The sequence below is a fragment of the Pelobates fuscus genome, chromosome 10 (assembly GCF_036172605.1).
Source record: "Pelobates fuscus isolate aPelFus1 chromosome 10, aPelFus1.pri, whole genome shotgun sequence".
Taxonomy (NCBI): domain Eukaryota; kingdom Metazoa; phylum Chordata; class Amphibia; order Anura; family Pelobatidae; genus Pelobates; species Pelobates fuscus.
The window spans coordinates 75,861,128-75,887,024 of record NC_086326.1 but is presented as its reverse complement, the minus strand read 5'-3'; the positions used below and the strand labels follow the sequence as shown (position 1 = coordinate 75,887,024).

The 25,897-nt window shown below is 41.9% G+C and overlaps 1 protein-coding gene across 1 annotated transcript in view; it reads right to left on the bottom strand.

The window, feature by feature from the left end:
* AIFM2 (apoptosis inducing factor mitochondria associated 2) overlaps positions 1–24,389 on the bottom strand; it is a 31,664-nt gene extending 7,275 nt beyond the window's left edge. The window contains exons 1-5 of the mRNA XM_063435173.1: positions 24,251–24,389; positions 15,822–16,012; positions 10,540–10,655; positions 7,203–7,322; positions 440–532 (exon numbers count right to left, since the gene is read on the bottom strand). Of these exons, the coding sequence (XP_063291243.1) occupies positions 440–532; positions 7,203–7,322; positions 10,540–10,655; positions 15,822–15,996 (504 nt within the window). The 5' untranslated portion in view covers positions 15,997–16,012; positions 24,251–24,389. The remainder of the gene's footprint in view (positions 1–439; positions 533–7,202; positions 7,323–10,539; positions 10,656–15,821; positions 16,013–24,250) is intronic.
* Positions 24,390–25,897: the final 1,508 nt, after the last annotated feature.

Below are 25,897 nucleotides of genomic sequence, written 5' to 3'. Positions count from 1 at the left end.
CCCAATCAACAGAATAAAGACTAACTTCCTGTTTGACCACTTGGCTTGCCCAGCACAATGGAGGAAGGGAATACTTGTATATCCTGTATTCCTGCACATGCTCCTTACTTACACTACTGATTGTATCGTTGCCACGTGCAAGCAACCGACCGATACATCAGCATATGCACGTGCACATACCACGTGGCAATCTTGGCCTACTAAATTTATTTTTACCGAGATTCCACCACAATTCCTTGCCCATACTGGACATTGTCCAATTACATGACTCGCATAGAAATATTGAGGCCAAAGTGAACATTTATGACAGCTATAAAATACATGAACTTAAATATTTGTTAGTAATATATAAAATTTTAGATACTAGATCTTTCACAATTTATAGAGATAAAAATGAAAAATCAAGGCAGCCAGAGATACACCATTTTTTATTCTTTACCTCTTTTTCTGGATAGTCTGTTTTCAGTTCAGCAGCCATCTCGACTCCTGCAGATCCACCACCCACAACCACCACGTGCTTAGCTTTCTTCACCTTTAAAAAAAAAAAAAAAAAAAAAGTTGATTGCACGTGGAAACAGTCAATCCAGTTTTGTTTGGAACAATGAAGCTAACTGAGATTTTTGTTTATCTCCCATTACATCAAGTCTATGTAATATTCCCTTGCAAAACACTACATTAAAGCTTAATAACAGATATTGGCTAGATTTCCCAGTGAGGCAGCTATGTGCGTAACAATATTAATAAAAGTAAAAAAAAAAAAAAAAAATGTATATTTAAAAGTTAATACAATTAATAAAAATATTTGTTTTAATACTTGATATACATATAAGTTGAATACTTACAGATAAAAAGTAATCTATATCACCTAAAATAGTCACGAATTACATGATTCTTGCAATATTTAGTCCGGGACACCCAGTAATGCGAGGTCAAAAGCAGAGCTTTACAGATTTACCTTTGATCTTAGTCAGAATGTGTCTGAGTATAGAATGGCTGAAGATCAAGGGATCTGAAGGTCAATGTCATCTGGGAAGCCACCGCCTGCCCTGATCTACATCAAATTATTTGCCTGTCTTAATTAAAAAGCAATGATGGGGTAAAACCCTGCTGCAACGGCGCCTAAAAGCCAGATAAGGGCCACCGGGTGCTGGGGGAAGTCGGGACAAACAAAAAGATGCAACTCAAGCGACAATCAACCCGATCTACACCGTACACCCCGGTGAGGCCTACTGACCTAATGGGAGCAGGAGAGGCAGCTGCTACCCTGCTGCCGACATCGGAGGACAAGTCTCTGAGCCACCGTTCCCCCCCCCTTGGACCGGCGGGGGATATCCCGGTCCAGCCTCGCAAGAACAACCGGCCACACAAGGCTCAAGCGACAGAACCACAAAGCCCAGCAACCGTGAGGGAGGCCTGCAAAATGGCGGTCGACCCGCGCTCCACTGCCACGCACTCGATCAGGAGGGAGACTGAGCTCCGATACGAACGCATGTTCCGGGCAGTCTGGAAAAAAATGGTAGCTCTTCTGTGGTCTCCGCAAGAGGATGCCTCGCCTGGCGGAGCACTTCGGAGCCCGACTCATGTGAGCAAGGAGAAGAAGGGGAAGACCCCCACTCACAAAATGGACACTTGCAAAACAGGTACCCGAGCTCACAGCATCAGGAGGCCGACCAGGGACCAAAAGGAAGCCTCACTACCCTCACGGCTTACCCGCCCACCAAGATCCATCCAGGTACCAGTCGCTACATTGCCGCGACGCCTGAAGAGGCGGCCCTATAAACGGCGCCAGAGACGCCGCCACCACTCACTCATGAAACGCACGCGACCATTCAGAGAGGCGGCAGTCACCCGACCGAAGCTACCGACACCCCGATCCAGTATACAGCCACAGATCCACAAGAGGACCCTGAAGAACCAACGTCCTTACCCACACGGGCTTACACAGGCAGCGAAAAGGATCCGACAAGGCCAGCCGGGAAGGCCAGCCTATGATCGCTCTTACCAAGCCGTTGCTGCTGGGACTGAACCCCCGCACGACACTCTGACAGGCATGGACGGTGGGACTTTAATCGCACTGGACTTGTGCTTTCCGGCATTGGGAGTGGGCTGACGACACACTCACCTACCAGGGAAGACCCACCAGCTACAAGTGGGGACTTACTCACCTACAGATCTTTCCCTTGTTTTTTTTTTAAGCTGTCCTCTTGATACTGTTTTCTTGTTCAGCGTTTTTCTGTTTATTTTAGCTTAGTTTGCCAAGTGCGCAAATCCTCTACGATTAAAAGCATAGATTGGGACTGTCCTCACAATACACGTTATAAGCTACCACTATCCAGGTACCGACTGCAGGCTGAACGAGGTGCACCGCACCTGCCTACTCATGCAAACTCACTTGGGTTTTACGTTAATCTTCCAGCACTTGCTTTTCTTTTATTTTCTTCTATTTAAACCTGCTTGATTCTATCAATGCTAATACGCAGTACAAAGAGTACACATTCATTTTGCCTACTATGTAATTCTGATTGTACAGTATACATCTCATCCTATTGTTTGTTATGCTTTATTACTCTACTCAGACCAATAGCCCTTAAGTATCACTAGCACTATCAGCAGGTCGTACAGAATGGATGTGTCGCCATAGATGTATCAAAGCCAGTTAGTGATGCATGTTCTAGCAAAAATATAAAAGTATATCTCGTTAGTTAAACAGTTTAAAGAATGATCTAAGTAACTACGCATGCGCAAACTAAAAAATCGTGCTTGTAATCCGTATATCTTTACTCTTAAAAATCAAAAAATGTGCACTGTTTTTGATGCCATACCACTGTTTTAAGATGTTTACGTATTTGTCTGCACCAGCTGTTGTGGCAGTGCAAACGGTTGTTACCACTATGCACAAATAAAATAAAGAATTTAAAAAAAAAAAATAAAAAAAAAAAAGCAATGATGGACCAATACTATCATTAATGTATGTGATTATAGGGTTATTTCAACTAAAAAACCTGTGTTTTAAGAAAATACTGGTTATGGTTAGAATAACAGTTCCAATCCCGGCCCCTTTCTCAAACTTAAAAGTCCTACTCTTATGTCAGTCTCTATAGCTGGCAAGCGATGATGTAGGGGGAGAACAAACTAAGGAGAGGACATGGGCGGCATGGAGAGGGGACCCCATAGCTTATGTCCTGGATTGGCTAATGACGCCACAATGAAACTTCCTATGATCGAGCCACACCTCTGGCAGCAAAGGGGTTCATAGCAAAATGCTGCATGTACAGACTCCGGGCACCATTTCAAATTTAAACAGAGCTGAAGTTGATTTAAATCTGAACTATTACTTTGGATTGAAAGTTAGAAAGATGGCCAGTACTTCGTCAATATACTGCCCTAAAAAAACCATGAAATCACGTAAATAGGTGTGTAATGCTTACATTGTTTGCTCAATGGCCATAAAGTACAATGGTTTTCTTATTACTCCAATATTCTGTATTTTGCAGAGGACTAATGATAAATGCTAGGGGGCTATCATTATTATAATTTCATCTCCTGATACCACTTCACCTGCTCACTCTACTTAAAGGTACCGTTGCCAAGGCAATGTATGAATCCCTGCAGGTAAATAATTCCCTAGGTGTAGACTAAACTAGAATTTAATTATTGTGCTTAACAATACTGAGCAGAGAGTGGAGAGCTTACTTCATCTGTAGCTTTCTAGTGCTGTGATTTAAAAAAAATGAGGTTAAGAGAAGCACTTAATTAGTTATCTCTCTCTACACATTCAAATCTCCATCATAGATCATAGGAGACACAGAATAAATGAAAGAGCACATTTGTACGACTTTATTACAGTGCTGCAAAGCTGATTTTATTGAAGCAAACAAATTAACTGTGAATTTAGATTGTTGTGTCTGCTTCAATAAAAGCAGCTTAAAGCAACACTCCAGGAACCCAGACCACTTCTGCCCATTGGAGTGGTCTGGGTGCCAACTCCCACTACCCTTAACCCTGCAACTGTAATTATTGCAGTTTTCATAAACTGCAATATTTACCTTGCAGGGTTAACTCCACCTCTAGTGGCTGTCTACTAGACAGCCACTAGAGGGCACTTCCTGGTTTATAGCACAGATTTTCTGTGCTATAGCGTCGCTGGACGTCCTCACATTATGTGAGGACCTCCAGCGTCACTGAAGTCCCCATAGGAAAGCATTGAAAGCATCTTTCAATGCTTTCCTATGGGGAGGTCTAATGCACATGCGCTGCATTGCCGCGCATGCGCAATAGCTCTCCCCCGCCGGATGACGTTGGCGAGGGAGGAGTGTGGGCAGACCCTGAACCAGCGCCGAGGGACATCGGCGCTGGATAAAGGTAAGTCACTGAAGGGGTTTTAACCCCTTCAGCAACCTGCGATGGGGGGTGGGAGGGAGAGGGGACCTGCAGTGCCAGGAAAACTGATTGTTTTCCTGGCACTGGAGTGTCCCTTTAAAGCACATAAAAGCACAGTACTAAAGTCCCATGTAGGTACTAAATGTCGTGGTCTCCCCAATATTAGTTACTCTCGAAATAGCTGCTGCCTTGATTGTATGCCCCACTAATCTCAGGCAGCACTGGGGTGTCTTTTGTTTTTTTATGATGTTTCCAGAGATTTGGCGCGAAGGCATACACAAACGTAATAAAAAATGTGGATCTGCTGTGAGCAAAGCATTTTCCTTGATTTTATGAGAACCGGAGACAACTGTAATGTAGATGCACACTGTTGGAGTAATTATCTAAGGTGACATTTAACCATTAAGGTTAGTGTAATTTTCAGTTTGAGATATTAAATGAGCAAAAAAAATATTTCCGTCAAATCTACAAGTTCACAAAGTTTAAAGAAGTTGCGTTTATAGTATCTAATGTTGGATTGATTGAAGGTCTCTTGACTTGTTGGTAACAAATTTCCTTTTAAAACAAAATATGGAGCAAAAAAAAAATACTTATAATTATAAACAAGTGGGAAAAGAACCGTATATGGGTTAAAATCTAAATAGATTACCTCTAAGAAGTGTTTTATAACTTGATGTTAATCTATTGAGATTTTAACCCATATGTGGTTCTTTTTTCATTTGTTTGCAGTTACATAATTTGAATTATCCCTGTTTGAGTTAACCGTTTAGGCTTCGCTATACTTTGTGTCTGATTGCCCCCTTTTATATTTACTTAAATTATATATTTTATTATAATTATATATCTTTCAAAAGCCCACCAGAGGGCATAATTGCACAACTATCTAGATATATATTCAAATTTTTAAAAATGTGGAAAAAGTCTCTCAAAAAGGGACTTCATGATCCCTATGCGTTAGGCACAATGTGTAGATTAGATTACTTTCTTTCTTTTCCTCAGATGTCATAGTTCTACAACTCCCATGATCCTTTGCATGTCTTTAGAATGACAAAGCATCATGGAAGCCATGGGCGTCTACAGAGAGGGGCAATAGAGGGGACTTGCCCCCTACCTACAGGCAATTTTCTCTCAGACTGTGAAAGCTCAGTCTGAGGAAGAGTGGTGCTGTGGTCTGGAGGGATGTGCTGGGAGCCGTATTTAAGCTTCCAGGGGGCCGGCGGGAGCACTGTGAGGCTCCCTTCCGAATCCCCAGCAATTGGTGCCTCTATGATCTGCCCCTGCATATATGTCACATGCCTCCCACATGCAAGCCCCACCCCTTACAAGCTCCGCACCCACACTCATGCTGCTGACCTCGCCAGAAGTAGGAGGACAGAACATGGATACGTCACATCCCAGTGCTCCCACTCTCCCACAGCCTTCTGTGACAGGTAGGCTTCAGCCCATGACAGTTATGTATGTGTGTGTGAGTGAGCTTGTCTGTAGCAAGCATCTGTATGTGCATCATTGAGCTTGTGTGTGTCAGTGAGCTTGTCTGTAGTGAGCACCTGTATGTGTGTCGCTCTGTAGGGAGCATGTGTGTGTTAGTGAGCTTACTTTTAAGTGAGCTTGCGTGTGTCAGCTTTCTGCAGTAAGCATGTGTGTGTCCGTGAGTGTGTCTGTAGTGGGCTTGCATATATGTGTCGGTGACCTTTTCTGTGAAGTTTGTCTGTAGTAAGTTTGTGTTTGTATACCAATGTGTTTGTCTGTAGTAATCTTGTGTGAGTGTCAGAGTTTGTACTAAGTTTGAGTGTGTGTACCAATAAGCTTGTCTGTGTCTCTATGAGATTGCCTGTCAGTGATCCTATTTGTGTGTATCAGTGAGCTGTGCTTTTATGTCAATGAGCTTATGTGTATCAATGAGCTTGTGTCAGTGAGATATATATATTTACACACATATAAACACACACTACACGGCACAATACCATATGGGGCTGGCATACAAAAAGGAGCCGAGCATGGATGTCATTACATTTATGCCCCCCCTGGAAAAAGTCATGTGGATGCCCATGATGGAAGCTGTAGTTTGTAAAAGATATGGGGGTCTACCTAGTGGGCAATCCTGCTGTAGAGTTTACTCATTTTGCTTCAATTGTTCAGTTGTACATGATGTTATAACTTTCTGGGAGTTATAGTTTAATGAGTAAGGTTTTGTTAACTTATTGTAATGATGATGAATCTGTTTATTAATCAGAGCTCATAGGGAGACTCTGAAGTGTAGAGGAATCCAATCCAGAGAGATATTTCATTGGCTAGGACTCCAACTGCAGTATAAAACAGATTCATTACTGAGAGACACAATAAAACAAGAAATAAAATAAAGACAAGAAAAAAAACTAGGGACATGAGAGATAGGACACAAGAGGTCTCAAACTGGAGTTGTGGATTGGTGGCAACAAACATTTCCCTGATTATTATTGCAATGGTGATGTGAAGAACCTCTAACTTATTTGCTTATCATATAACTGTAATATAGTATGACAGGGGTGCCCAAAAGCTAGATCCCCATATGTTTTAAAACTACAGCTTCCATGATGCTTTGTCAATCTAAAGGCATGCAAAGCATCATGGAAGTTGTAGCTCTACAACATCTGGGGATCTACCTTATGGGCACCCCTGTTGTATGACATATCTAAGGGTTTTTAACACTATTTTGCTTAAAATCACTCAGCTACCATTCTTTTTACACATCTTTGCATGAAATGTGTTTAAATAAACAAACATATCTCACTTAATTTCACAAAGTTCATTTTAGTTGGAAAACATCTCTTATGAAGGTTTACCTCATTGACTAGATCTTCATACACCTGGATCGCTTCTTCTCTAGAAGTTAGTTTGTTGAACTTTCCAGGGAAAGGCCCATCGCTACCCGTTGCGATGATCAGATGAGAGTAAGGAAGTTCCTAAGGAAATAAGAGGCAAGAGCTTCCTACAATATGTAAATCTATAATATATACATAACACATGATTATACATCATTTAAAGAAAAATACTAAAATAAAACTGTTAAAAAATGGTTTGACAACTTATCAGGTTCACAACGGATGTCTGCTACCACCACCCTTGCCGCCGGAAGCTCCTGCCACTGAGATAAGCAGGGCAATGCTCATTGGCTGAGAATGCTCTATTGATGCTTTCAGCCAGTGAGTGTGGTCCCACACAGTGATCTTAGCTCAGCAGGGAGGTAGCAGCAGTAGCCTGGTAGGACCAAGGTAAGTTGTCAATCATTCTGAAATTGTTTGACTACCTACTCCTGTGGAGGAAGTAACCGCACCATAACCACTACATAGCATCAATTGAGCTATAACAAAACAATGTGACCAAATGTATCTCTGCTTTCCAGAACCTTTCAATTTACAAATGTGAACTCCCAGCAACAATAATGCTCTATGTCACAAAACACATGCCGTCTGAAGTGGTTACATGACAGTGACTTTATCAGTTTACTGTAAATGGCCTACCGCAAAGCTAAATTTCAGTCCAATCAAACGTCACTGGGATGAAGTGGAATGTGAGCATGAATATGTATGATAATACGATTCCACAGAGTCAACATGGACTCTATTATTTCCAGACTAACTGGAGTAGGGGCTACACAAAAAAAAACTTGAAAAATACAGTATTTCACGCATAATAGTCACACCCTGGCTTTTCAGTCCAAAAATTGGTTCAAATCCAATTCATCATGTAATAGTCGCATAAATGACCATTACTGTTTTTGTTGTAAGATATTCATATTCTTACAACATTATTCATTATTACCTTTCAGTTTGTTGCATTTTAGATCATTTTATCTATGCAATGCATTAGGAATGTGTATGTTCTTAGTTAAAGGACCACTATAGGCACCCAGACCACTTCAGCTTAATGAAGTGGTCTGGGTGCCAGGTCCAGCTAGGGTTAACCCATTTTTTTTTTATAAACATAGCAGTTTCAGAGAAACTGCTATGTTTATAAATGGGTTAATCCAGCCCTCAAATCCTCTAGTGGCTGTCTCACTGACAGCCGCTAGAGGCGCTTGCGTGATTCTCACTGTCAAAATCACAGTGAGAGCACGCAAGCATCCATAGGAAAGCATTGATAATGCTTTCCTATGAGACCGGCTGAATGCGCACGCAGCTCTTGCCGCGCGTGCGCATTCAGCCGAATGGGAGGAGAGGAGGAGGATCGGAGGAGGAGAGCTCCCCGCCCGGCGCTGGAGAAAGGTAAATTTTAACCCCTTTCCTCTCCCCAGAGCCCGACGGGAGGGGTTCCCTGAGGGTGGGGGCACCCTCAGGGCACTATAGTGCCAGGAAAACGAGTATGTTTTCCTGGCACTATAGTGGTCCTTTAAAATGACAGGAGGACAGGGATCAGGATCACAATTGGGAGACAGGGATCAGGATCAGAGTTCTTGTAATGAACTCTGATTATGTAATATGCTAGTTGTCAGCAGCTATGTTATTAGCAACTATAATATTTTCAGCTACTATTAAAAAGCTGTTAGAAAAAAAAGGTTCACATAATGGTCACACACCGCATAATGGTCGCACTCACAGCCCCATTATTAAGGAAAGGAATTAGGCATAAAGTCTGCGACTATTATGCTGTGAAATACTGTATGACCGTACATATAAAAAAAGAAAATATTAAACACAGTTTGCGCGTTATCATCGAATATAGTTAAAAGAATTCCATGCACCAGAGTAAGTAGTCACACAATTGAAGAACAGGGAGAATCAAGTTCACTCAACAGAGCTAATCAAGGCCGCTCTCATTAGCGGCGAGTGTCAGTTCAGAGGAGACATCCAGCTCCTACTGCATGAGAAGCCATATGCTGTGTAGGCGTCTGGAAGACCCAGGTAAGTTGCCAAACTGTTCTTAAACAGTGTAACTATTTACCCTGGGAGGACATCAGGGCACCATAGCTGCTACAGCAAATTGCAGTACATATAGTAAAAACTAATATCAAATATTCAGGACGTGCGCTTAAAAAATTAACAAAAACAGATTATAGACAGTCTAATGACTTATGAATTCAGCAAACCATCACATATTCCATAAAGGAGGCAGAAATGATGTGACTTATAATGTTTCCCATATGACTTTATCAACTGTTGCAATACTCCTTCTTAGTGTAAATGTCACCTGGGTCAAAAAACACTCATTTCTAAAAAAAAGAATACAAAGAATTATAATAAAAAAAATAACAACTTTAAGTCCTCCTGCTTCTTTCTGTAGACAGACCATTCCAATGACTCCAAAAGAACAGAGGTGAGAAGAAAGACACAGCTTGTCCAGGCTGGGCTCTTTATAAAGGGCTCTTTATAAACAAAATATCCATTACAAGATTATTCCGCAGATCATGACACATGCTTTATTCCCCAAGGACGCTTTTTCAATGGCATATTTTGGATCTAAAATATGGATGAATTTAAATGCAAGCCTATGCATATTAATGAAGGTGGATGTCCTCTTAAACAAGTTGTACACAGGGATTTCCCAGCATAGTCCCACTCTCATGAAAATACATTTCTATAAAAGCTTCTTGTGGACTTTGAAGCAGAGTATACAGATAAGAGGAATTTGCTTTTTATACAGACTTGCTTGTTGGTTACAATGTTTGTTGCAAATAAAGTATTATTTTTCACATTAAATCATCTTATGAAGATGTGTGGTTTTTACGCCCAGGATTCTTCTACCTCTGTTCGTTGCCCATCGGAAGAAGAGGAGAACTTACAGTTTTGTTTAAATGATTGACTTTTGAAAGTTACTGTTTTTAAGCACTAGGCGGAATTTACAGTAATAAATGAGTATTATACTTGATGATAAAATCAAATATTATGGGTGACTGCATTTCCCCCACCTTTATAAAATATTTTACGGTTTGCTGAATTCATTTTTTACATTGTTTACAATCTTTTTGATTTGTTTCCCCCCCCCCCCCCTTCCAGAGCATTTCATATTGTTTTTTTACATGTAATAAGTTGTTGGGTTTTTCTAATTAGATAGTTGCTGCTATTTACTTATTTATGTTAGCCCTGTAAATGAAATATTTTTTGATGGCTGTGGTATTTGCTCTTTTCCTTTCCGATGTTAAAGAGAAGATTTAAAAAAAAATAAAAAAATTACATTATTTACCTCATTATTTTCAAGTATGACACGCTGGGTCTCCAGGTTAATTCCCACCACCTTGCCTTGTTTAAAGCTGCCGTGAAAACTTTCTTCAAACGAGATAAAGGTTTTTCTTGCAAAACCTGTTATACACAGAAGTTATTTGGCAGTTATTTCATTGCCACGCACATGAAAATGTCACATTTTTGTTTCACAAAATACTACATTTCATTGAGACTTAAAAAAAAGTCTGCCTCCAAACTCTGGGTACTTGTACAAATCTACAATATTCAAATGTTAAGTTCAGGAACTAAATGTAAGACTATTACCCCTCCAGTGGTAGTTATGACAGCTGTGGCTGTGAAGGCATGCTTGAAATAGAGGTAGATGCTTTGTGCCAGACAGGCAGCTTGTGGTGACAATGATATTTCCACCCCTTCATACAGCTGAAATGCGAAAACATGATGTATAGTGATGTCCCGAACGGTTCGCTGGCGAACATAGCTTGTTCGCGTTCGCCACGGATGGCGAACATATGCGATGTTCAGTCCGCCCCCTATTCGTCATCATTGAGTAAACTTTGACCCTGTACCTCACAGTCAGCAGACACATTCCAGCCAATCAGCAGCAGACCCTCCCTCCCAGACCCTAACACCTCCTAGATTCATTCTGAAGCTGCATTCTTTTTTTTTGTATTATTTTTTTTTTTTTTAGTCAGAAGTGTGTTATATTTGAGCATGCTAGGCTGAACGTGCGTATATCATGGCTAGTTGCACTGAGGGTATGAGTATATACCAGTACATTGTTGTAAAGGTGGCTGTCATGTTTAGGGTGTAGCTTGCACATCAGAGGCGGCTGTCTAATTAGGTGGTTTAGGCGGCCGCCTAAGGCTTCGCGCTGGCTGGGGCCTCGCGGCCGCCTTAACCGCCTGTGGGCAGACTGTGTTAGGTCCTCGGTCACTGACCGAGGACCTGACACCAGGAGGGGGCACGGCAGCTTGCCCGGTATGCCGCCGGGTGCGAGGCCCCTCCTGGCTGCCCGGCAAACCACCGCAGACACCGGTCTGCAGCTCCGCAGTGAGCAGAGCTGCAGACCATGTGTCTCGCGAAAACCGGCCAATCAGAGCGTTGCCGCGGGTTACCACGGCAACGCTCTGATGGTCTCGCGAGATTACATGGTCTGCAGCTCTGCAGAGCTGCAGACCGGGAGCAGTGGCCACTGGACCACCAGGGAGCCCACTGTACCACCAGGGACTAAATGTAGGCTCTCTCAACCCCACCACACTCAGCCTCCCTACCACCCTCCCCACCACCCTCAGCCTCATCACTCTCCCTACCACCCTCAGCCAGCCTCCCCACCCTCCCCACCACCCTCAACCTCCCACACTCCCCACCATCCTCAGCCTCCTCACCATCCCTACCACCCTCCCTACCACCCTCAGCCTCACCACCCCCACCACCCTCAGCCTCCCCACCCTCCCCACCACCCTCAGCCTCCCTACCACCTTCAGCCTCCCTACCACCTTCAGCCTCACCCTACCACCTTCAGCCTCACCACCCTTCCCACCACCCTCAGCACCACCCTCAGCCTCACCACCCTCCCCACCACCCCACAACCCTCAGCCTCAGCACCCCCACCACCCTCAGCCTCAGCACCCCCCACCACCCTCAGCCTCCCCACCCTCCCCAATACCCTCAGCCTCACCACCATACCCACCACCCTCAGCCTCACCCCCTCATCCCCCTCAGCCTCACCCCCTCACCCCCCTCAGCCTCACCACCCCACCAGACTCAGCACCCCCCACCACCCTCAGCCTCAGCACCCCCCACCACCCTAAGCCTCAGCACCCTCAGCCTCACCACCATCCTCAGCCTCACCCATTCCATGCTTGGCAGGTTTACCCAATGCACAGTGTAGGTGATATACCTGCCCTGACCATGCTTTGCAGACCAGGTATCAGTGGTCAGATGGACCTTTGCCCCAACACTGTGTGCCAGACATGCCATTACTTCCTTTTGCACAATCGAGTACAGGTTGAGGATTGCCTTTTGTGAAAAGAAATTTCGGCCGGGTACCTTCCACTGCGGTGTCCCAATAGCTACAAATTTTTTGAACGCCTCAGACTCCACCAGCTTGTATGGTAAAAGCTGGTGGCTAATAGTTCGGACAAGCCAGCTGTCAGACGCCGGGCAAGGGGGTGACTTTCTGACATTGGTTTCTTACGCTCAAACATGTCCTTGACAGACACCTGACTGTGGGCAGATGAGCAGGCCTGACACACAGACGCTTGGAGACAACTAACTGCTATTCAATCTATAACAGTGAAAAAAGTTTTTTGGTTTTTAAATGCAAGCTATTGGGACACCAGATACAAGTGGCACTGTGAACTGGCAAAGGTTGGCAGAGTACACGTTGTAGGCCTGACACACAGACGCTTGGAGACAACTAACTGCTATTCAATCTATAACAGTGAAAAAGTTTTTTGGTTTTAAATGCACGCTATTGTGACACCAGATATGAGTGGCAGAGTACACTGGCAGAGGTCTGCAGAGCACACGCTGAAGGCCTGACACACCCGCTTTAAGGACACTGACTGCTATTAGCTTACACTGGAAAACGTTTTTTCTTTGTAAAAGCACGCTATAGAGACACCAGATATGAGTGGCAACTGTCAAAGTACACTGGCAGGGGTCTGCAGGGCACACGCTAAAGGAAGGCCTGACACACCCGCTTTAAGGACACTGACTGCTATTAGCTTATACTGGAAAACTTTTTTCTTTGTAAAAGCACGCTATAGAGACACCAGATATGAGTGGCAACTGTCAAAGTACACTGGCAGGGGTCTGCAGGGCACAGGCTGACACAACCGCTTTAAGGACACTGACTGCTATTAGCCTTCACTGGAAAACTTTTTTTCTTTGTAAAAGCACACTATAGAGACACCAGATATGAGTGGTGGCACTGACTGGGCAAATGGGCACAGTATCCACTGTGAGCCTGACACAGAAGCTGGCAGGCAACTAACTGCTATTCAATCTATTACGGTGAAAAAATATATATATATTTTTAAATGTCAAGCATAAGCTATTGTGAAACCAGATATGAGTGGTGGCACTGGGCAAATGGGCACAGTATCCACTGAGCCTGACACATAAGCTGGCAGACAACTAACTGCTATTCAATTTATTACAGTGAATTTTTTTTTTTTTTTAAATGTCAAGCTTAAGCTATTGTGACACCAGTGAGTGAGTGGTGGCACTGGGCAAATGGGCACAGTATGCACTGTGAGCCTGACACAGAAGCTGGCAGGCAGGCAACTGCAATTACATTACACAGAAAAAATAAAATAAAAAATAAAGCAGACTGATGTTCTAGCCCTAAAAAGGGCTTTTTGGGGTGCTGTTCTTACAGCAGAGATCAGATGAGTCCTTCAGGACTGTAGTGGACACTGAATACCCTAGCCTAGCTATCAATTTCCCTATCTAATGAGCAGCAACTACACTTTCCCTCCTCTCACTAAGCATGCAGCTTCAGAATGAATCTAAAATGGATGCTGGGAGGGAGGTGGGAGGGTGTGGAATGGAGGGTCTGCTGCTAATTTGCTGGAATGTGTCTGCTGACCGTGAGGCACAGGGTCAAAGTTTGCTCAATGATGATGAATAGGGGGCGGATCAAACCGCCCATGTGTTCACCCGCGGTGGCGAACGCGAACACGCTATGTTCGCCTGGAACTATTCGCCAGCGAACAGTTCGGTACATCACTAATTCAGAAGAATAATTTCTATGCATGTACATTATACAAGAACATGACACTTTAAATAAATAGCGACAATATGTGACACCTGACATAAATTGTGTGACATTTTTAAAGCGCTATTTTGACATGAGCGACAATTGACATGCTTGAGAATTATAAAGACTGCATTAAGTGTTCTACTTTTTGACGCGCATCATAAAGCTTTCGATACCATTTACTTGTCCCCTATATTTAACAGATAGGTGTTTGTGAGGCCTTAAAATGTAAATCAAATGCTGAAATCTGCACTGCGGTAAATACTTTTACCCAGGAAATAAGCACTACCATCTTGGCTTCTTATCAATTATTACTGTAAACATTGCCCTTTGTCACTGTCTGTTTGTATAGAAAGATAACAAACCAATGATTCTGTTTTACCTCCTCCAGTGTAATGTGTGTCCTGTTTGAACTGGATTGTAATAGAAATTGCTATATGTTTAATATGTGTTAACAAGAAAACAGAGCATCAGATGAAAACAAATATTTAGCAAATTATATAAATAACCTCAGTAATGTCATTTCCATAGAAGTGGTGATTCCCCTTTAAATTCTTTCTGTATATAATATAGACATCCAATGCATGAATCGTGATGCTTATTCGTATTTCTACACCAACCATTTACATTTATTTTTAATATTTATTTTTTGTCTATACTATCTCGTATCTTGTTTTAAATGGTTTTAATGCCCCAGTTTCTCATACATTTTTCTGCTTAAAGGGACACCACAGTCACCAGAACAACAGTCACTCAAATGGCCACTAGAGGTGCTTCCTGTGACAATGTGCAGCACCTACATTCAGTATCTCCATCCTCTGCATGGAGATACTGAACGTTCCCCATAGAGATGCATTGATGAGGAGATACTGCTTGGCGCAGCGCAGTGTTATTGTTGGTGGCACATTTCAATTCAGTTTTTTAGTCAACTAAATCTCCAGTGGATTTTAGTTGGCTAAATCTCCAATAGATTTTAGTGGACATGACTAAAATCTAATGGGTTTAGTTAAAGCCTCTATCTCTTTTTCCCCTTCCCCAGCCCCTCTGTGTCTCTGTGTCCTCCCAGCCCATCAAAGTGTCTCTCTCCAAGCCCTGGTCTGTCTCTTTTACCACTTCTACAGCTACTCTGTGCAGTGTTAATTTTGGCGAAAAAATTCAATTTAGTTTTAGTCATAGTCTTTTGACTGAAAAGCCATTTTAATTTTAGTTGTATTTTAGTCATCTGAAATGTTTTAATTTTAGGAGACTAAATCTCAAAATTATCACTGCCGCAGTGCATCGTTTTGCTATGGCGAGACTGGGGCAGCGCTGGAAAAATGGTAAATAAACTCACCTTTTTACTGCAAGGAAAGGGGCCCGGTGACCTAAATAGTTATTTTGCCAGTATAGTGTCAGGTATTCATGTTTGTGTTCCTGACACTGTAATGTTCCTTTATTGCACAAGTTATGTATTTTATGGTCTTGCTCTTGCCATATACAAACGAGCAGCATGAAGAAGACTCAGTTTTATAATTTACCTGTCTCTACAGACGCCCGAAGAGCAGCAACATTATGGTGAAAAGCATCTTTCATATCCACCAGCACAAAGGGGATTCCTTTTGACTTAAGTTCACAGGCTGCAGCTTTACCAGCAAAGCCCCCACCGATGATCACCACCCTCACCGATTCATCCACCGACAAGCCAGACCCCATGTTCTCACTTTAATCTCTGATAAAGAAAACAAAACAGAAAGTTTACAGAAGTCCACACTTCAAGGCAGAAGGAAATGATAAATACAAAGAAAAGTTATTTTTAACATATTTTAACAAAGGAAACCTGCACCTGAGCCCCAAAAAGACCACCATCAAAATGGGATAGACCGTAACATCCGGATTAAAGGTGCATCACGGAACATTAATATTTTCAAGAAGTATTACCATATATACTCGAGTATAAGTCTAGTTTTTCCGCACATTTTTTGTGCTGAAAAACCCCCACTCGACTTATACTTGAGTCAATGTCTGTATTATGGCAACTTACATTGCCATAATACAGACCAGGACCGCCGGGCTCATTACAAGCCCGGCGGTCCTGTTGGGGGCTGGCAGGAAGCGTTTACTTACCTTTCTTGAAGCTCCCTTCTCCTGCGTTCTGGTCAGCTCCCTTGTAAATCTCGTAAGAGCCGCGGCGTCAGAGCGTTGCCACGGGTTACCGTGGCAACGCGGCACGCAGACTGCGAGACTTACAGGGGAGCTGACCAGAACGCAGGAGAAGGGAGCTGACAGGAGCTGCAGGAAAGATAAGTAAACGCTTCCTGCCAGCCCCCCTCCTGCACAGTACACACCACTGGATCACCAGGGACAAAAAAAAATGTGAATAATAAAAAAAAAAAATGTAATAAAAAAATATTACAATTAAAAATAATTATAATATTAAAATAAAAAATTAGAATATTTAAATAAAAAAATTAAAAATAATAAAAATGCCCTCCCCACACACTCTGCATTATATACACACACACACACACACTCATACAAACACACACTCTGCATTCACACAAACACACAGAGTGTTTATATAATGCAGAGTGTGTGTGTGTTTGTATGAGTGTGTGTGTGTATATAATGCAGAGTGTGTGTGTATATAATTATAAAAATCACAGAATTTCATAGCCCCAAGTTTTACCCTCGACTTATCCACGAGGCATAGCATATTTCACAATTGTTGGTCACAAAACTGCACTCGACTTATACATGAGATCGACTTATACACGAGTATATACGGTAGTTACTATAGTTGCCTTATCCCAGGAAGTCTCAAACTGCTTGAGCTGTATCTGGGCTCTTCCATAGGGAAAGAGGCGGAACTCCCTTGAGGGCTCATCATGAAAAACTAATGGAAGGTCAGCAAAAAATAAAAACTATTTTTTGCTGCCCAACAGATGGAGGACAGGAAAAACGACTACAGGTAAGGAGGAGGGGAATACCTATATCTTAATTAATTTGAATATTCCTGTCCTAATAGCTGAGGGGAGGAGCTTAGTCCACAGGTGATGCTGACGTTGAATAGCCTTTATTTGTTTTGTTTTTATTATTATGTCTAAATAGGCAAATAACTTGGCTCTCTCACCTACAATTGTTCAGTTTAGCATCCTCAAATCTGCAATAGAGATGCACAATTTATAACTATTAAAGGGTTACTCTACTTCAGCAAGCTATCATTTTAATGGTGCGTAGTTATGGTGCAAGGACCCTCTGTTCAGCATTTTAGCAAAAAAAGCTGACAGTTTCAAAGTATATACATTTTTGTACTACGGTGTAGTTCCATCTTCAGCTCCTGTCAATCAGCCAGCTGTAAACTTTGTTTTAAAGGCTGACTATGTCAATTTCATACAGGTTTTTTTGTAGACACTGTTTACACATCTTGCACTAAGCTCTCTCTCCCCTAAAACTGATACCAGTTCCACTCACTTATTTACCACTAAATTTTCAAAATCATTTATGTACATTAAATGCCTAATAATCTAGGTTAAAAGGAACCCTCCAAGCAACTAAAGCACTTCAACTTGCTGGAGGGAATGAGGCTTAAATCAACATCCTCTGAAGTATTCTTTTAAAAAACATTCATTCTACATAACCGACACTTTTATTATACACCTTTGTCACACCAGACCAGCTGTCAATCAGACATTGAGGAAGACTTTCTGCCTCTCAAACTTTGAGCTATAGTTCAAAGGAAAAGTGATGGTCTTCACCAATCTCAGTACAACACATTGATAAGTGTATGATAGGTCAGTTGCATGCATGCATAAATTGTCCCCTAATTGGACAATGCCCAGCACAGAGAGAACAGTCTACACTGGACTAAAACAGTCTACACTGGACTAACTGAAACTGCATAAGTTATGTTTATGGCAAGATTTTTCATACTCACCAAATAAACATTTAATGCACATTTGGGGTATTTATAAATGGTGGAATACAATGTGTGCGTGCTCCTATAACTCCCTAAAGAATCATAGAAACATTGTAGACCATAAAAAGTCTTATGTCATAATAACAATAGACACTTTTGCAACAATAAACCTCAACAACAAAAGTGTGGTCCTAATGTTCAGATTTTCGTGGCAATAGAGTATCATCTTGATGAATGAGACAGACCCAATAAAAAAAAAATTCAGAACACCTGAATGAGAATTTCCATTAGAACAGGGAAATTTTGTTTTTACTCTGTTTATTTTTGTTTTTGTATATTTATTTTCTTCATGGATCTCAGTTGAAGATCAAGAGAACAACACAGAAGAATTTCTGGTAATTTTTAACAGGACTATGTCGAAAATGGTCCGTGGTTAACCTATTCCGTGACACACGAAGATCGCTTAAGACAATGTTTGCATATTTCTTCGTTGGCGTGAATAGATGACATTCTTTGTCACATTCTTGTTGGTTTCTTTTTTCTTTTTATGGCTTGTTTGTGTTTTTCCACTGTTGGTGACAGGGATAAGGCTTGTGATGTTTGGGAGTGGGAGAAATGCAGTAATATTTTATTCCACACAACTTTGTCACAGAGAGCACAGTTTCAAAGCTGTTTTATAAATCTTGAAATACAGATATTTACTCATGAAACCACGTGACTATTTCATTAGTATATAGCAATCCAATTTTTTTTACTTTATCAAGCCTTAAGAAACACTTTTCCTATTTCATAAAAATAAATAAATACATTTGAAAAGTTGCATTGTACTGTGCAATTTAATAAAACATACAACTTCTAATTACATGTGATGTGGGTAGACTTCCCACTGTTTTGTGCCAATTCTGTCAAATCATCAAATATTTCATATGAGATATAAATTTGGTGCGATCTCAGTTATAACTTTGTAATAGGAAATTCTCTGACTAAAAGAACACTAGAGGCACCAACACCCCTTTGTCTCAATGAAGATGTTTGGGTACCATGCATCACTCTACTCCAGTTTTAACCCTGCAGCTGAATGTGTTGCCATTCTGCAGTAACGTCAATTATTACTTTGCAGGGTTAACCTGCCTCTACTGACTGTCAATCTAATAACCACTAGAGGTGCTTTTGTGAAATTCAGAGTAAAACTCTATTTATTCATCATTGGTGCAACGTAGTGTTTTGCCGTGCGTCAGACATTAGATTGGCTGAGATCACCAATCTTGATGATCTCGGCAAAAGAGGTGGAGCTTCCCCCAGGGAACCGGTACTGTGATGGAGAATAGGTAAGAAAATTAACTTTTTCAACCCTGGCCTAGTCACCTAAACGGTCAGTATAGGATTAGGGTTACATATGTGTATTCCTTTAAGAGGCTCAGGTATTATATTCTCAGTTGCAGACTGTGTGATGTTTATTTCAGGCTTGGGAATGATACTTTATAGCCAAGGAGGAAATGGTGAAACAATTGAGGATGGGGAAAGAAGCAAAAAGAGGGGTGATGCAGATAAAAGAGGAAAATGCATTCACACACACAACCTGTAAAAAAATCACATTGCTACATACAGTGCACTCAGATTGCTGGTACACACACTGGCACATTGGAGAAATATACCTCAAATACACACAATGGCATCCTGTAGAAATACACCTCCCAATTCACACAGATACTCACCAGAAATATACCCTCACGCACCATCACTTCACAGAAATACACGCCTCCACATGGAGGCACTATGGGGACACAGGCAATGTGATCAAGGGTGATAAGGTCTAGGGGTGCTGAGGGTCTTATGTTGGTGATATGGGCATCTAGAGTACCAGAGGTTTTTTTTCCTGGGTGGGGCAATCATCCGCCTCGGTGAAGTGGCCACAGTCCTTCTGGTCTGAGATGATATGCTAAAGGAGACATTCTTACTTCTGCATTACTATACCAACTTTAAACATTATTGCACTGGTTGAGAGTGTCATCTGAGTGCCGCAGAATATTGAGAGTTTTGTTGAAGAGCTTTGTGATAAAAAATAACACACTCCACATTACTGTGAGTTGTATTGCTACAGAGTTCTGTGATCCACTTATACATACTGTTAATGTAATTTTTATTGCTGTGGAGATCTGTGATGCACTTATACATACTGTTATTGTTAGTTTTATTGCTGTGGAGTTCTGAGATCCACTCATACATACTGTTACTGTGAGTTTTATTGCTGCGGAGATCTGTGATGCACTCATACATATTGTTACTGTGCATTTTACTGTGGTAGAGTTCTGTGATGCACTCATACATACAGTTACTGTGAGTTTTATTGCTCCAGAGTTCTGAGATCCACTCATACATACAGTTACTGTGAGTTTTATTGCTGTGGAGTTCTGTGATCCACTCATACATACTGTTACTGTGAGTTTTATTGCTAAGGAGTTCTGTGATGCACTCATACATACTGTTACTGTGAGTTTTATTGCTGTGGAGTTCTGTGATCCACTCATACATACTGTTACTGTGAGTTTTATTGCTAAGGAGTTCTGTGATCCACTTATACATACTGTTAACCTCCCTGGCGGTATGATTATGTCAGGAATTTTGTACCAAAAGCGGTACCATTTTTTTGCATTTGAATTACCCGCCCAGTTCCACCCCCATGTCAGGCATGTCAATCAAATTTTAATTAATCAAATCACATAATTACGTTAAAAGATTATTTAAATATACATGTAGAATTTTAATATATATGCATTTATAGGTATTTAAATTCTACGTGTATACTAATGTAATCTTTTATGTAATTATATGTATTTATCTATATATATATATTTGCGGTTATTTGTATTTTATATATATATAGATATATAAAATATATTTAATTTATTTTTACACTTGTCGTTTATTTTTTTTTTTATACTTCCCACCAGCAGGGGGACTGTCTGATATTTCAAACAGTCCCCCTGCTGGCAGATCCACAGCCAGCTATAGAGGGCCATGTGATCGCTCTTTGAGAGCGATCACATGGCCCCCGGGGGCCTGATTTGCCGTGGGAGGGCTGTCTGGGCTGTGAGGCAGTCCTCCCGAAGCGGATCGCGGCGGAGGTAAGTACATCTTATCTACCCCGAGCGTGACTCGGGGTTACCGCTTCTGGCAGCGAAAATTAACCCCGAGTCACGCTCGGGAATACCGCCAGGGAGGTTAATGTGAGTTTTATTGCTGTGGAGTTCTGTGATGCACTCATACATACTGTTACTGTGAGTTTTATTGCTGTGGAGTTCTGTGATGCACTCATACATACCGTTATTAGTCATGTGCACCAGTAACATTTTTGTTTCGGACGAATTATTTCATACTAAATAAAAATTACATTTGTCAATTCTGTATTTCGTCCACAAACCATCACTGAGCATGCGCAACACCCTCTCCCCCCCAAAAAAAAAACAAACAAACAAGGAGGGAGCCAGCAGTAGGGGCATGTCACCTAAACAAATTTAAAAGTACTAGTGACTGGGCAGCTACTGGCTACCCTAACCAACCCCCTCAACCTAATAATAGTGGTGGTGGGGGGGAGGGGCAATAAACTATACCCTGTTAAATAAAATGTCATACTTACCATTTGATGTCTTCTTTCTAATTTTCTTTTCTTTCTTCAGCCCCAAAAAAGGCCAAATAAAAATCTATAATACGCGTCGCAACTGTTAAAATAGAAAAATAAAAACGAGCGTCCCCCCCAAAAATATGCTGAAAAAAAAATCCCTACGGTAAAAAACTAATCCATCTTCACCCATGGAGGTCATGTCACAGAATGAGCTCTGTAGGGCGGGGAAAGGCTTATAAATAGTGATGTCCTGAACAGTTTGCCAGGAACCGTTCACCGGCGAACATAGCGTGTTCACGGTCGCGAACACACGCGATGTTCGGTCCACCCCCTATTCGTCATGGAGGTGGGAGGGTCTGGGAGGGAGGGTCTGCTGCTGATTGGCTGGAATGTGTCTGCTGACTGTGAGGTACAGGGTCAAAGTTTACTCAATGATGACGAATAGGGGGCGGACCGAACATTGCGCGTGTTCGTGAACACGCTATGTTCGCCGGTGAACGGTTCCTGACGAACTGTTCGAGAAATCACTACTTATAAAGCCTTCCCATGCCCTGCAATTAGGCTCAGAGCGCTCTGATTGGTTGATTCAAGCCAACCAATCAGAGTGCTCTGACAGGTAAATGAAGAGACTAACAGGTAAGTCTCTACATTTACCGGTCACTGCACTCTGATTGGTTGGCTTGAAATCCAACTAATCAGAGTGCTCTGTGTAATTTTACAAAGTGTGGGAAAGTTCTTTGGAATTTTCACATGCTGTTTAATTTGACTCATAACACTGTGATTAGTTGCTTTTCAAATTGAATCACAGTGTTATGAGTTTAATTACACAGAATGGGAAAATTCTACCTGAGGCGGACATTAGGTCGCCCCCATTAATTATTTATTTAGAGTCTCCACCCACCGCTCACGGGTGGGGTCCAGGGGCACATTAGGTCTCCCTTAAATTTATTAGGGTCCCCACCCGCCATTCATGGGTGGGGACCAGGTGGACATTAGGTCCCCCGCAATATTTATGTATTAAGGGTCCCCACCCGCCGCTCATGGGTGGGGACATTAGGTCCCCCCATTATTTATTTATTTAGGGTCCCCACCCATGAGCGGCGGGTGGGGACCAGGGGGACATTAGGTTAATAGCCCCCACCCGCAGGTCATGGTTGGCGGCATGGGGGGGCACCATGTCCCTCCCATTTTCTGTATTTTTTTGCCCACTAGCTGCCCAGTCACTAGTACTTTTAAATTTGTTTAGGTGACATGCCCCCACTCACAGCATGCCGCGAGTAGGGGCATGCAGGAGGATTTAACCTCCCTTTTGTTAATATGGGATAGGAATAGTTATATATTACAAAGAGGTAGCTGATAGCGCTGCTGGCTCCCTCCTTGTTTTTTTTGTGACGCATGTGCACTATTATTTTTCCGTGCTGTGGGGGTTAATTCCCCCGTAGTACGAAGTCTATTTTCCTTTCGTTTATATTTCGTATGTAGGGTTTTCGTTTATGTTTTAGTAAATGAATACGAAAAAAAACTGAATTTTTGGACTAAATTGTATTTGTACGAAAACAAATGCACATGTCTAACTGTTACTGCGAGTTTTATTGCTGTGGAGTTCTGTGATGCACTCATACATACTGTTACTGTGAGTTTTATTGCTGTGGAGTTCTGTGATGCACTCATTCATACTGTTACTGTGAGTTTTATTGATGTGGAGCTCTGAGATAATGGGTGGGGTTTTAGGAAAGGGTTTACCTTAGCAATGCTGCTGCTTTTTGTCTATAATATTGTAAAACTTCAGTGTAAAACAGTGTAAGTATTAGCTGCATACTGTGGTAAAATAACACAGTGCAAAATGGACATTTAACACTACATTTTTACATTTGTGTATAACTCTAACAGCTTAATGAATGAAATTGGAGAACTAATGGAAAGTTTTCACTAATTAGAAGTAAAACAGAGGTAAGGGATAAGTATAACATGTACACAAATACAAGCATGTGCATCACTTTTCATTTGGGTATGCACTTTTTAAAATATAAATAAGGAACATTTATTATACACCTTGCATTGGTAAGTCACTTTAGTCTGCATTCGCAATTCACTGGGCTGCTTCCTTAAAATATTATGTTTTTATACACACTTTGCTCACACACCCATCTGTAAGGTTCTAAAATTTGCATTAAATGCCTAACTATGCCTCAGACACCTTGTATATGAAATAAATCAACATTATTTAAAACATTGAAAAAGTACAAGACATATCAAACTTAGATAAAGAGTTGTTTTAAAAAAAAAAAAAAAAAAGAATATGAAAACCTTTGACCCCTTTCGTGACAGATGACATGCTAAACCCGTTATTACTTTTGCCTAGCCTATTGCCATTTAAAACAGAATTCCTCTAGATACTTCCATTAATATATCAGTCCTGGTTTACTTACCAACTGGAAATGGAGAAGGATAGTAACGTAGCTGAGTCCGTAGTTCTGATTACGTACTGTCTGCTTTTTCACTTCTTTTGGTGTCTCGTGTTTTCAGAACTAAATATTTTAGCTGCTCTGTTAATGCTGCAAAGGAAGCATGACTCGACAGAAAAAACCCTGTTGCAATTGGTCAAGAAACATAGCTACATTAGAGCTGCTGTGAGAAACCAGTGTAGACCTAGGCATGTATAGGGTCTGCTTCCACCTAGTGGACCAATATGTTAACACTGTACGTAAATGATTACATTTCTGCTGATTTACCTGTCATACATAGCACAGACATGTGCAGCACAGTGAGTTATGGTGCACGTACAGATAAAAATTTAACTATTCTTAAAAATACTAATTAAAATGTTTGCTCTAATTATGAACAGGTATATGCAAAGAGTCATACTTTGATTAGTCAAAAGGATAACAGCGTAATGCAAATTCTTGGAAAAGTGGCCACAGAAACCTAAAACGGGCCACTGATGACATTTTGGTTCTTGTGTATGCCTGTGGTATTTATTTATCTGACAGGGCTACCATTAGGCCACGAAGGCTATGGCCTAGGTCAGGGGTAGGCTACTTTTTGCACACTGATGTTATGGACTGCATCTTCCATAATGCTCTTACAGCTATAATGCTTGCAAAGTTTTAGGTGAGATGTAGTCCACAACATCTCAAGTACCGAAGGTTACTGTAGCGGAGTAGAGGTATGATCCAAGGTAGTTCCGCTGGTAGACAGGAACAGCAATCCAAGACAGGTATAAACAGGTAGCGTAGTTACAATCCCTTCCCTCCAAGAACTAGACGACACATAGCTTGGAGGTCAACTGCCAGCTTTATTCACACATTTTCTTTTATGTCTTTTTCCCATGCAAGGGAGGTAACTTAAAATAACCAATCACATCGTAGTCACCTCCTCTCCCTCTCCTCCCCTTAGATTAACAGTTAAGCTCATTAGTGGGAACAGAGTTTTCCCCAGTTTCTGGATGTCCCCTAAATACAGGGGGTACGGTGACAAATGAGGGGTCCCCTGGTAGGTCTGTTCTGGGTGAGCAACATATTCAAAATTCACCCAGATCAGACCAGGGGTTCGGGAGTTAAAGCCATTTAAAGATTTGACCGACTGCAGGGATTCGGTAGCCGAAAACAGCTCCATGGATTCTGGCCCTGTAGTCGGTCTATTTCACTGAACAAAAAATACCGAACATTTCAGCCATCCGGCTCTAATCTTTCGTTCGGATGAATCCCCTAGTCTGGGGGATTCATCCTACCGAACGGCGGGCCGTTCGGCAGTTTGAATCGTGCGTTTTGGTGGTCCTGGAGGTCTGAGCGGTGTCTGGGTAGTCGAGCGTCCGATTTTAGTTCCAGACGCTCGACGACCAAACACCGCTGTTCGGGAGTTAAGATGGCCGCCGCCATGTGGAGATTAGGCGAACGGCGGCCACCCACGAACCCAATTACGGTACTTGCAACATTGTTTCTTTCTATTAAGGGGAGGCACACGACCACAGCAGGGTGGTCTTGCATTCAGTACTTTCAATCGGTTCCCGAACCGGCTACGCATTTCTGGTTCGGGAACCGATTACATTAACATGCTGGTAAAATACACGGTACATT